Genomic DNA, 13,734 nt, shown 5'->3' with positions numbered 1-13,734 from the left:
GAGTCGAAATTTACAAGAAATACTCGGTAAACAAATACATGAATTCTCCACTTACACCAACAGTGCTGAAACATTTAAGAACACTAAAAGCTGTCGAAATGCATCGAAATTAACCAAAAAATTCTGTGAAATACACAGTGGAATCTGTCTGGTCAACGGCAAATTAAAATAAAGAAAAGTAAGAACACTTTGGAGCATGATGTATTAAATCTTGAGGATGGATTTGTTAGATTCTGTTGCCCACATGGACACACACAGACCTGGCGTCGAGAAAGCGCGAGCGCAGGATCATGACGGCCTCGCAGGTGCTCTGCTTCAGCTGCATCTGGATGGAGCTGAACTTGCGGTGGATGATGCCGACCATGCGCTCGATCTCTTTGGGCGAGATGGGTCGTGTTCGAGACTGCTCCCTCAGCAGGTTCATCACATGGGTGGTGAACTCATTGCACGCCTGGATGCACAGACAGACAGGATTCATAAAAAGAATAACCATGGCGGAGGCTACACAGCCTCAGACAGAACAAAAAGGACGAAATTGGATTTTGGAGAGACCGCACCTTCGCTGGTAGGCCTTGGCCTCGTAGAAGCAGCGTTAGAGGTAATAAGAGCAGTCTAAATTAAAGCAGCAGACAGCGCAATGTTTCACGGCAAACAAATGTGGCGGCGGAGTCGTACAGTGGAGGCAGCGAGACTCGTGGTGCTCTCTGAATATTAAAAAGGCTTCTCTTCAATGGAAGAGAAAATGTGACAAGTGAAGAGAAATCTAAAATGACAGCAGGCTTTCAGTCCCGTTAACGTTCAAGAGGTTTAAACTGTCTCTCTCTCTTTTCACTCCATCTTTCAGTCTACCTCGTTCTCCCTCTGTCTGAATCAGTCACTGGATATGACTGCATTCAGAGTCAAGGTGTCTGCTGCTTGTCAACACCAGGGTTACGTCAGTCAAAGTGATGCACCGAGCAGCCGTTCTGCTTGCACACACACGCCAGACACTACTCACTCATACGCGCGCCAAGGTGTACGTAGCGTGGTGACACAAAAATGCTCAGGTGTGTATTGACTGTGACAGTTCGCGATGACTAGCCTTCCTCAGAGAAGATGACAAACCCAGAACGCTTTGACTTTCCGAGGGAATGACAAGATGTTACAGTCTTTGGAAAAGAGCTGGTGTGTGACTGATATAATGGCTGCTTGCCTGCCGAAGATAACATCTCTGAAAGCTTGGCTTGTCATGAGTTGGCCTGTGAGAGCTGATTTCGAGAGTGTTATACTTAGTTTAAAAAAAATCCATAATTTATACCAACTTATTCCTCTTAAGGCTCAGAGATGGAGGCTTATCCAGCATGCATTGGACAGGGCAAGAAGGGCAAGAAAAAAAGCCTTGAATGCAATGTCAAGCAGTAAAGGTGCTAAAACATAATAACTCGAGCGATTTAGAGTCTCCAATTTACCTCAGTGGGATATTTTTTCACCATTTAAGGATACGCAGGAACATGAGGGCGAACCTCTAAACTCAACTCTTTATATTTCCTGCTTTTCTTCATTTTATTTGTGTCATCCTAGAATAGAAAAATCTCCATTTTCTTGCTGTGCTTTGCAGGCAGAGGTCAGAGATCAGAGGTCAGGGTCAGGTAGTGAACATGGATGCATTAACAGGGCAGATATTCCTATAATTCGTGAATGAGCGAAGTCTAGCATCCACATTCGCAGTGTGGTGTGTTGGAATCCTACAGACACACTTCTGTATTTACTCCTAAAACACTAGAATAATAATCTGATGGTAAACAGCAGTATTCCTCCTGCCCACCTGCTCATACTTCTCCAGCTCCGTGTGGTAAATTTGCCGGATCTGAGTCAGCTTGGCCCGGTAGTCGGAGTGTTCCGCTGAGTTGTCAGCACCGACGCCGCCGGTGGCTGCTGCTGCTGCCGCCGCGGCCGCCGACCCGCCGCCTTTCTCCGGCCCGGCCACGCCCTCCGCCAGCAGCATGTTGTCCAGTCGCATCAGCTGGGGATCTGGAGGCTCCTCCTCCTGGGCGCCACGGATACTGAGCACTGAGGACGGGAGAAGAAAACAGTCCTATTTACATGGGCGTTCAAAATGACTGAAGAGCGAGAACTTAACTACAACTAAGTCTTAACTATTTCTCCCGCTCTCCGGCCTCACGAGTGAACTCTCTGAAATATGGCCGTCGTTTTAATAGTTCAAGTCTGAGCCATAAAAACCTGCAGCCTCACAGTGGCTGGCAGCTAGGAAGGACCATAAAACTATAATTTTATCGATTCTGGCCATCATTTCATGTAAAAAAATTAACACAGCCTTCCACCAGAGTTCATCTTTCATTGCTTTCAGTTTCTGGTTGATGGCTTTATTATCTTGTCACATGTTATCTAAACAAGAAAACACATAACAAAAATGAATACAAATTTAAAAAAATGGTATAGTAAAGGTAAAAGGTTCAGCAGTCATTTGATTTGAGATGACTGAGGTTAATCATGTTCATACTCTGAGCAGTGATCAAGCAACAACAACAGCACACCTGGAACACCAGCACCAGTGAATACGGTGCTTAAGCAGGTTACTTAGGCAGGATTAAGGCTGCTGTTACAGCTGACACCGAGGTCTGTTTGCACACTTGTTTGGGGGTCTGAACCTGCACGTATTCACACACCTACAGGCGCTCAGCTCTCAGCTGACACTCAGCTCCCATGGTGTGGAGAGTGAAGTGTAAACACAGCAAAGACAGGCCTGCTGAGACGACATGCACAAGCCACACACACACTAAACTCCGCCTCATGTGCGCATAAGCAAATGCAGTGTTGCACACGCCCAGATATTGTGAGGACTCACACGAAAACCACGCTGCTGACTATGTGAATAATGCTATTTTACCTATGTTCCAGAGTATGACACACACAGGTGTTTCTCCATGAATTTTTATTTGAAGCTCGGTTGTACTGCCCTGCCTCTTTCTGCCACCAGAAGGCTCCCTCGGTAAAGCAGCAGCGTGTCCTGCTTTCCTCAGAGGTGCTGAAAACAGGCGACCAGGTGCAGCCCTTCCCTCCATCCACTGTCTTCAAGGACAAAGACAAAGCTCGTGCTGCCACAACGTATTTCATACACACTTTAATCCACGCATCTATCAAAATGCTTCAGGAGGACGATCTAACACTACACCCTGCACGTCTCTTCCATGATGACTGTAGACAGTGAGGGTAAATGACAGGTTGTGTGACAGAGCAGTAAAGCCATATTGTAGCCAACAGTCTCCGGTCACAGCGACGGCTCTTTTGTAATGAGGATGTAAGGTTGAGTCGCCCTGTGACCTTTGCTGGTGAGCAGGGGGGTCCAGATGGATTCCCGGGGCCGCACGGGGAGCTTGTCTACCCTGGTCCTCCTCTTTTCAACCCCCCTCCCCCCCTCGCTCTCTCACCCCCCTGTTTCTTTCTCTCTCTTTTTTTCCTCCAGCAATAACATCATCCATTCCCATCAGCTCCAACACGTGAGCAAGCTCAGCTCAAGAGGCAAATGTCAATGGCTATCAGACGGCTGGAAAAGGTCAGGAGTTCAGATTGGAAGCAGACGCATACGTGTGTGTGTTTGTGTATGTGTGCTCGTGTGTGGGTGGGCGGGCGCATGTGCACACGTGCTGGTGGATGGATACGTGGATATTTTTCATGTGAATCACACCAGCGGGAAATTATAACACTCGCCAATTTCATTCTGACAAAATAGTGGCACATCCCAACCAGAGGGGGAATCTAATGAGCCTAAGAGTGATTTATTCATTCCCTCCAAGTCCCCGAGTGCACAACTAAAAGCATGAAATGGATTAAATAAATACAATTAATAAGGAAAATCAAACAATTCACTGTGCTGTGGCATAATCACCCTAACCACAGCCATCAGCTTTATTTATTTCTGTTCAGTAATAGCAATGAAATCGATTAGACCTCAATGCCAGTCAGAGTGCTCGTTGTGAACTCTGCAACCATGGACTATACATTAACATAATCACCTGACAGAGGGAAGTGCCCTCTATTACAATACATCACAGGCTCCCAACACCGAAAACCTTTTATACACACTTTGTAGTCTATTGTAGCAACAAAGGCACGGTGTCCATACTGCTGCGATTCCCTTATTCCACGGATAGTCACAGATTAGTATCTATAAAAGGAAGATGGCCATCATCTAATCTTGATCATTACCGACAGACTTAATTGAACAATGAGAGGACACAATTCTCCTCTCTGTCGCTTCCTCCCTCCCTCCTCCTCTCTTCTTCTCTCCTCCCCTTTGTGCACGCTCTTGTATAATTCCTTCCCTGAGATGTGGGCCACTAAACCCAAAAAGGCAACGCATAGAGAATGAATACGCATCATAAACAATTCTCGAGCCACTTCCTGAATAATAAATGGAATTCTAAGAATAAGCCTTTGTTTTTTGCTTATTGACAAAATTAATTTCTGCTGTTTTACTTCCTTAAGAGCTGGCTCATACCCATCGCCACACTGCCTGCTGTTTGCAGACAACAGGAGTGTAAATAAACACGATGATTAAGCCACCCACTCATACAGGGAGAATCAAGGTGCTCACACATACACACAAACACACACACAATGCAAACATACACTTTGTGCATGAGTGTAAGCACTCAAACAGACACACACACACAGGAAAACACACAGCTATGCATATTGGCAGACTACCCTGAGCACCCGGCCTGGCTCCCTGCGAGAGCTTTTAAATGAAAACATGTTTAATTAATGATGTTGAAGTATTCTGTCACAATTAGTAAGATTTACGGTCAAACAAGGCAGCAGTGATGTCCCTGACAGCCATGATGAAAGTTCACCCTTCTTGCCTCTGACTGGCAGCTAGCAGCCAACACTGGACGGGATCCATTTCCCATCAATACAGTAATGCAATACACTCCGCAGCACTGTAGCGTATATATATGTGTGTATGTGTGCGTGAGTGTGTGTATGTGTGTGTCCTTCCTTGCTTCCTAGCTCTTGTCCACATCACATGACCCCAGAGAGAGCCAGGCAGTGGCTGTGCTCTCTATTGATTGTGTGGGCACACGTCATCTAGGGTTTCAGCAGTTAATAAATCAGGCCTGCTCCTGACACAACCGCGTGTGTGTGTGTGTGTGTGTGTGTGTGTGTGTGTGTGTGTGTGTGTGTGTGTGGGCCTGTCACAGACCAGTCAGCAGGAGTGAAAGCGACAGCCACATGATAATGTAACATCACCACCATTCATCCCTGCCACACAGCATTCTGAGACAAAACAACAACAACCTAGGAACCTGAAAAAAAAGCAGCGTGATTTACAGCCGACATGACAAGTATCACTAATACAAATCCTCCCCTCCCCGCTCCTTGAAGGAGTTCAGCATCCTGCTCTCATCTGCATTTGATGCAAGCCCAATAAAGCAGTCTTCATGAGACGCGGCACTGTTACATATTTCATACTGACCCACACACCAGAGGTAAACTATAGTGCGGAGCAATGCTATTATGATAACTGAGAACACTAAATGAATATTGTGTTACATTACATTCAATTTACTGTATATGTGGTCATTTCTACTAAATTGAATCTTGGCTTTAATAAAGAAAGGACAATCATCCTGAAATTACTAATCATAGCTCACAATAAAGTCAATGCCATGAAAACAATTGCTGTATTTTAAATATTGTGCTATATACTAAATAGTCATGAAGCTGGAATGTGGGACTTTTACATATGAATGTTCAAGGCCTTGCCACACAATGCTGATAAAGGCTATTGCCATCAGAGTTTTAAAATCTGGCGTCTGTGGGGACGTTCCCGGACCCGAGCACCGGTAGTTAACATCAACCAGCAATGACTGGTTTGCCAGAGCTGAAGGAGCAACTGGAGCATCGGAGCAGGCTGCAGCAATGAGGAGTATGACGGAGAACCTCGACAGTGTTTGTATAATTACTCTGACCGCCAACCGGGGAAGACAAAAGTTCCACACTGCAGGTTTTTAATGTTCTAAACTGTATTTGTACTTAGTCTGCTGAAAGGTAGATTCGTGGCACATCCATGAACTCAAGGGACACTTTCTCAGGCCCAAAATGTTCTTTCCAACACCAGATAATGGGACGCTGTGCACCAGAGAGTGCACCAACAAGTATTGCACTCCTATGACACTGTCAGACACTTGACAAAAATGATCAAAATCGATGCTGCAGAACCTGAGATACCATCTTTTTTTTTATTCCATACCTTCTCCTTCTTCGGCACCTACATTACCCATAATGCAATTCGACTGCCTGCCATGAAAGTTTCTGCAAAGCACAGGCATGTTGAAACTTCACACTTAACCTTTACGTTTCATTTTTAAATTTCAGTTTTATATTGTCACAACATTGGGGTTGAGGTCTGAAGTAGGCACAAAAACCACGCAGTTAGGGTGAGGAAAAGATCATGTTTTGGCTTTAAATACCCATTTTTATTTGAACAGTGGTCTGTCCTCTCACCTTGCTCTCACGGCACCATCCCCTCCTCCCTCTGATGGCTCAGCTCATTCTGGCCTAGACGTGTACATTATTGTAGAATCATTGATACATGTATGGAATATTGTAGGAAGCCACAAACGGCTTTTTACAACAATATACACATGTGCAGTGGTATTCTCCAAGACAGCAAGAGTGTTATCAACGCAAGCAGACTACATGAGCTTCACCAAAATTAAGACTGAACAGTTTTCGATGTTGCGAGCGCATACGCAGTGAGGTGACGACTGGTGTGACCTTCAAGTCCATCACAATTAAAACACATGCCACGCTTCAGCAATCAAGCATTATCAGCTATCTTGGAAAAGCAAGCTGTTTTAATTTGGATTGGAAAAAATTCAGATTTAAACCAGAAAACTCCAACTTTAAAAGGATCAGTCAAGATTGGTCATTTGGTAGATAAAATATCAGAAAATGGTGGAAAATGTCCATTAGATTTACACGAAGGTCTTTAAATTGTTAATTTTGTCCTTCCTACAGTCCAAAACCAAAAGATTTAGTTTGCCATCACACAATACAAAGAGCAGCAAAAAAGAAGCTGAAACTAGGTAATGTTTTGCATTTTTCCTAGAAAATGGCAATCATCAAAATCTTTTTTTGTCACCCAACTAATCAGTTAACATTATGATTTTAGCTCTAAAGTGGAGTATGAATAATCCAATGATAGTTTTCCAAATTAAGTGCAAAGGAAAAATTTCAGTTGGTACCAAAAAAGTGTGAAGGTTCAAAACCCAGCACTACCAATAAAGCAATCATCATAAAACGCTGCATTGTGCCATATTTCATTCGCTGCCACACACAGTGGAGGTAAACCACAGTGCTAAGCAATGCTATTGTCATTAGACATGAATATTACGTTCCATTATATCCAATTTACTGTATATGTGGTCATTTCTACTGAATTGAATCTGGGCTGTAATAAAGAAACACACAAGCATTCTGAAATTACTAATTGTAGCTTAACGCTACGCCATGACCACGATTGTTATATCCTAAATATTGTATTGCTTAAATTGTCTGGTTGTGTTCTGCGAGCTGAAAGCTAGATTTGTGGTCTTTCCATGAACTCATGGGAAACTTTCTCAGGCCCAAAATGTTCTCTCCATCACCAGATAATGGGAAGCTGTACAGCCTCCAGTACACAAGGGCATAGTCATAAAGTACCTCTAAAACAGCTTTGTGTTTTATCAGCTATCTCGAGTATCATGTGCGGAGCGGGGGCAGAGCCGGGGTGTTGTATCTGACACTGGGTGGGGGGATGGGGGATACCAAGGACAAGGAAAAACACCAAAGAAATACTGGAGGGACAGGCAGAGACAAGGAGATGTGGACGGTTCAGGCAAGGAGGGAAGAGAGTGATGGAGGGAAAATGAAAGGCGAAAAATAGAAATGGAATAGGAAAGCGAGGTGTCAATTAAAAAAATGAACCCCAGTGCATTTGGGAGGTGACAGCTGGTGGGAGACGAGCTGACAGGCGTCACATTAGGCGGATTTGGTGGCCGCTCCCCTCATCCCCTCCTTTTTTTTTCTCCCTCCTCTCCCTCTGTCTCTCTCCCTCTTCGGCTTTCTCCACTGGCGATCGGTAGTTTCTCATGCGGCAGCGGCGGCGGCGGCAAGCGAGGCAAGAACTCAGCTTGGTGTTTTTCAGAACAAGTTCCCCCTGCAGCTACTCCTAATAACGGTAATTATCGTCATCATCTGAGGCTTAAGCAGGCCAGTTTGAGGCCTGAGGGGCTGGCCTGATAATGAGGCAGCCAGCGCCAGAGGAGAAGACCATTCAGAACACCGCCCTGCCACCAACACAGAGCACTCCCATTTAAAAGCCTTCATTAAAATAATTCATTATTCAAAATAGGCAATACATTAGCCCCCTGGCTGTCAGTCTTTCTTAAGGTGTCTTAAAATATATATCTTCTTGATTGAATCAAACTCATGCTCAGCCCGTGCAGTTTTAACAGCTCCAGGCTGCACTGGAAACCCGAGCGGCTGAATAGCTGAGGAGCAGTCACGAGCTCGTGGAGCAGCGGGCTGCACGGTCGGCCCGCTAGCAGAGAGACAAAGACATCGCTATGGCGAGAGGACCGTGCAACCGGAAATGCAAAGTACACAGATGACAGGTCACACTAACTTTTTGATCTTTCAAGTCGTTATTTTTAACTATTTTTGCACAGTTTTTCACAGTAGACAGGTGACAGAAAATGGATGGAGGAAGAGGTGGGAAGGGGCATGCGATGAAGCTCGCCACAATTCAAACCTGGGATGTTGTAACTCCAGGCTGACCTCCCAAGAAGACTGCATCATATGTTTCAGCGAGTGCACCAAAACGTATCTTTACGTGAAAGCGACAAAGCCCTCTCGCCTCAGGAGTAACTATGACGAGAGCAGAGGAGGAAGTCGGGTGGTCAGTAGGGAGGAGGTCGAGGTGAATGGATGAGTCGACACCATGTCAAACATTAACATTGGGGGACTGCTGCTTATTTCACATTTCCAAACACAAATTTTTTTTAAGCATGACCACGATCGTACCCTTACCTTAACCACATGTTTATTGTTGTCACCCTGACAACGACAAACCAGCTAACCTTAGTGAAGTGGCCACTTTAACTGAAACCTCAGGGTTTTTGTGACCATTAACTTGTGGTAATATGTGTTGTTCCAGATGGACAAACAAGGACTAGTCCACCTACATGGTGATGGTCTGAAGGGGCTAGTATGATACATGCTATGCTACATATCAATAAACAGGCCTTGCCTTCAACAGGACTGCTCGTTATGTGGTCAAACAGCGCTCCCGCCACACATTTTTTGACATCAGAATTGGAGACCTGTATCCAACAATGTGTCTACCTTTCCGAAAACCGACAATCTGACAGTCGCACACACTTCATGCAGCCATTGGCCGGGTGTGTGGAGGTGAACTCCTACCATAAGCCTCCTTCATGCAACTATTTCTTTCACTTGTCGTGTGTATGTGGGCCAGCCTTTCAGTCCAAGTGTGGCCCTTCAGAACAACTGTGGATACTTTTGCCTTTCAACATGGAGAGACAAAATGTCACATAACCTTCTAAGGCGAGCCCACCAAATTTTTCAGTACCTTGAGGAACATAAACATGTTTTTTGACAGAGCAGTTTGATACTCAGCTCAAAGCTGAGGAGGTTAGTATTAGCAGTATTTAGTTTAACACTTAAAACTGTCAGAAATGACGTCAGACAATCTAACCAAGAATCAAATTTGTCATCTACTTTTCAGCAAATAAATGCCCGCCTCTAATCAAATGACAGCCAGCGCAGTGATGCTGTCCCGGGCAACAGTTGGTGAGGAGGTGACGTGTGAAGCACTCGGAGCCAGGAGGAGATGGTCCATGACAGTTAGCCTCCTGCCCGAACTGTTGCCCTACAAGTGCTCCCTGCGCACCAGGACGAGTCATGAAACAAGAGGTCCAGTAACACAATACTCCTCAAGTCCCCGTGGTGTGTGTTCCTGTGCATGGCACATTTCATACGGCTCCGCTCTTTGACTGGTGATGAGTTTATGCGAAGGTAATTAACAGTAATTAATCCTTAATTACAGCAATTAGCAGAGTCGCAGTAAATTAAGCCACATCTGGAGGCATGGAGCAGGGCTACAGAAGTAGCGGTGGGCTTTTTGACAAGGGAGAGCCCGCAAGACAGGGATGGTTTAGGTGTACCTGGGATATCCGGGTTGCTATCCCTGCTCCAGGCTGTCTGGTGGGACTGTTGATACACTGTGTGATCTCAGGGGTGGGTGATGGGGCAGGGTCTGATGAACACGGAGGGCTGAGCGAGGAGGTTCATTTCTGAACAAAATTGTTTCATCTCAGGGAGAGAGGCTCCCTTAAGCTACCACGCAAGGACACCCACCATATGGCCGCTCATAGACAATAGTGCTGCTGGTTCTGCTTCGCCATGCTCTGCAGCACTCGACGACATGTGAACATGCGTTTTACACAACGTCGCTAGATAGCAGACCCAGCTCGCAGTTTGTCTCTCTGGAAGAACAGAATTACACCCACCCTGTAGGGGATGGAATATAGAAAACACAAACACACAGAGAGACTGCTGGTTCATTCAGAGTCACATGGTTCAGCCTGTATTGTACTATTAAAAAAGATTCTGAGTGGTTACTTAGATTATCCCATGATGCATTGCATCTCCACTGGGAGCAATATCTTCCATGATGACAACGCTCCTCTCCATAAAGCACAAGTGGTCACTGAGTGCTTTGAATGGCATGATAATAATGTTAGCCATATGCCAATGCCTCTTCTGTAAATAGATATGATCCTATTGTCTTTTCTATATATAGATATGATCCAAACTGAGCATCTACCTATAAGTAGATGTAAGTAAATATCCTTCCATGTGAACAATGTGAATTGACAGGTAATGTCAGCCGTGATAAATGTTAATCTTGTGTTCTTCTCAGCTGCTCAGGAGTGGGTTGGTTGCGCAGTGATAGTGGTTTGGCTTTGTCCCGCTTATTTCTGAGAGGATCTCTGGTGAGACAACTGGCAGACTCTTCAGCTTCCCTCATGGCTGTCATACTGCCGAAGCCCTGCAGCCGTCCACAAGTTCAGATCAGCACTCCCATAAAACTACAAAGGACATTTTTGTTGTCCCATGACAAACCATTAAAACGCTAAAAATACCAGAACCCAGTCAGTGTGGTGGGTCTTGCAGAATGACATTCCAGGACTGAAAGTTCATCTCAAAATGTTTACGGCCTTGTAAAAAAAAACTCACAATATTTTCTTTTTAATCAAATCATTGTTTAGTACGGGGCTGCAACTAATAATTGTTTCCATTATTGATCAATCTGCAGATTATTCTCTGAAATAATTAACTGTTTTGTCTATAAAATGTAAGAAAAACAAAACATCCAAAACACACAGATGTTAAGTTTGCTCGTAATAAATGACAAAGTATCAAACCCTCACATTTGAGATGCTGGAACCAGCTAGTTTGGCACTTTTTCCTGCAAAATGATTAATGGTTTATTAAAATAGTTGCAGGGTAATTTTCTTTTGATGAACTCACAGATTAAATGACGTATAATTTCAGATTGACAGAATGACTCATGTAATACATGCAGTTAAGACTTTGAAGGGATTCAATAAAATATATTAACTGTAATTTTTGGTGAACTGGAAGTTATCAGTATATTGACATGTATGACTCCAGTGAAGAATTTCCAGTGAGAAACCTGCTGTCATCACTTAGAGACTATTTTTCCAGAAGAGCACAGGGGACTGATAGAGAGCATTATTACATGGTGCAACAGCAATCACCTGAAGCTCAATATCAGCAGAACCACAGAGCTTCTGATGGACTATAATGCTTCAAATATGGATGCTGCTGCAAAGAGGCTACAAGTTGTAAAACAAACCTGCTTCACACACATCTTCAACCCGGCAGCACAGAAGATCTATACAATCAGCACATCCTGAGTGATGGTGTTGAATAATGGCCAGAACATTATGATGCCATGGTGAAATTGACCTTTGAGCTTTTGGATATAAAATGTCATCACTTCATCATTTTATCATATGAGACATTTGTGTGAAATCTTGTCATAATTTGCGCAGTTATGATCAATAACATGTTTTGTGAGGTCACAGTGGCCTTGATGTTTGACCTTTGACCACCCAAATCGAATCACTTTATCCTTGCGTCCAAGCTAACATTTGCGCTAAATTTGAAGAAACTCCCTTCAGGCCCTCTTGAGATATCACGTTCATGAGAACGGGACAGACAGACAACCCAAAAACATGACGCCTGAGGCCACAGCTGGCGCCTGCGAGGAGGCATGAAAATATGTCCAACACCACTTTCCAACCAAGGATCCAAAACCCAAAGATATTCATGACGTAATGACATAGATACAAAGCAGAGAAAAGCAACAAGTCCTCACATTTCAGAAGCTGGAAAAAGCAAATGTTTTTACGTGATCATTGAATTAAATGATTAATCAGTTAATCAACTGTGTTTGCACATGGCTGAAATATTCCACTTGTCATGTACTGGGCATCAAAACACAAGTGATGAACAAGTGGCCCTAACTCCAGCACAAAGTTGCAGCGTGGAATCTGGCAGGTGGACCGATGCCATCGAAATGCTCGATAGGCTTTGAGGGCCCATTAATATTGGAACACTTGAGAGATTTGCTCCGGCAGGAAATAAAGTCCCTCCCTGCATTTATCAGGGAGCTTCCCATCAAGGCGCACTAAGTCAAATCGGCTTTGTTTCGCTGCGTGTGCAGTTTGTTCGGACGCTGTCACAACTATGGAAATCCCTGCAAGGTTTAGTGTTTTTCTGAGACCTGATGCTCAAAAGAGTAGTGATGCTTAGTCTGCCCCTAGCTGTCAGGAGAGAAAAACAATGTGAGGGATCACTGTCCATTAGCGAGCCCAGCTCCAATTCACACACTGCTACAGAGATGTGTCTCGCTCAAATATCTTTGTTAACATCTGCTTTTCAAACTGCATGCTGTTCCAGACAGATGACGGTTTGCTATGGATTAAGAAAATAAATCTGTGCCAGAAATCTTACATAAACAAAATAGAGCCCTTTTTTTATGCGTGATGCCTCACACGACACTACTGAGACTGTCCTAATGCAGAAATTATGCAAATAACCCTTTAATACTGTTTGCTATGAGAAGCTGCAGCATCATGACGGCAAAAGCAAAAAAAAAGAAAAAAAGAAAGTGAGTTCACGGTGATGCTGTATGAATGCATGTGTGTGTGTTGGAGGGGTTCAACTTAGGACAAAGGTTTAGAGCTGTACCAATGAATATGACAATCCAATGCCTGTAGGCAGAGATAGAGCAACATAGAGAAACACAGAGGCAGAGAGAGAGAGAGAGAGAGAGAGGGAGTGTTTACAGCAGAGGTAGTGGTCCAGGCAGTCTAAGTGGCCTGGCTGGCAGGCCTACCACACCACTTGCGGATAAAGCCTAGTCATTAATCACAGGCCTGTGGAATCGTCTCACTGTAGCAGAATACTGGGTCAGTTGGAGCTCCTGCTGTCAATCAGCCCTAAAATGTGTGTCTGTGTGTCTCACTGGAGTGGGACTGTAAGCGGGGGAGTGTGTTTTTGATGAGGATGTGTCATTTTGCCTCCAGCTAAAAAAAGCATATAGTACTGAGGAATTAATGCATTAATGCAAAC

At 44.4% G+C, this 13,734-nt stretch overlaps 1 protein-coding gene across 2 annotated transcripts in view; it reads right to left on the bottom strand.

The window, feature by feature from the left end:
- The window catches only part of pbx1a (pre-B-cell leukemia homeobox 1a), a 52,661-nt gene that overhangs the window by 13,021 nt on the left and 25,906 nt on the right, over positions 1 to 13,734 (bottom strand). For both annotated transcript variants that reach the window (XM_041948539.1, XM_041948540.1), the window contains exons 3-4: positions 1,805 to 2,049; positions 261 to 451 (exon numbers count right to left, since the gene is read on the bottom strand). In XM_041948539.1, the coding sequence (XP_041804473.1) occupies positions 261 to 451; positions 1,805 to 2,049 (436 nt within the window). The remainder of the gene's footprint in view (positions 1 to 260; positions 452 to 1,804; positions 2,050 to 13,734) is intronic.

This window comes from Chelmon rostratus, chromosome 12 (assembly GCF_017976325.1).
Source record: "Chelmon rostratus isolate fCheRos1 chromosome 12, fCheRos1.pri, whole genome shotgun sequence".
Classification (NCBI taxonomy): Eukaryota; Metazoa; Chordata; class Actinopteri; order Chaetodontiformes; family Chaetodontidae; genus Chelmon; species Chelmon rostratus.
Note: the sequence above shows the minus strand (reverse complement) of the source record. Positions and strands in the feature narration are given on the sequence as shown.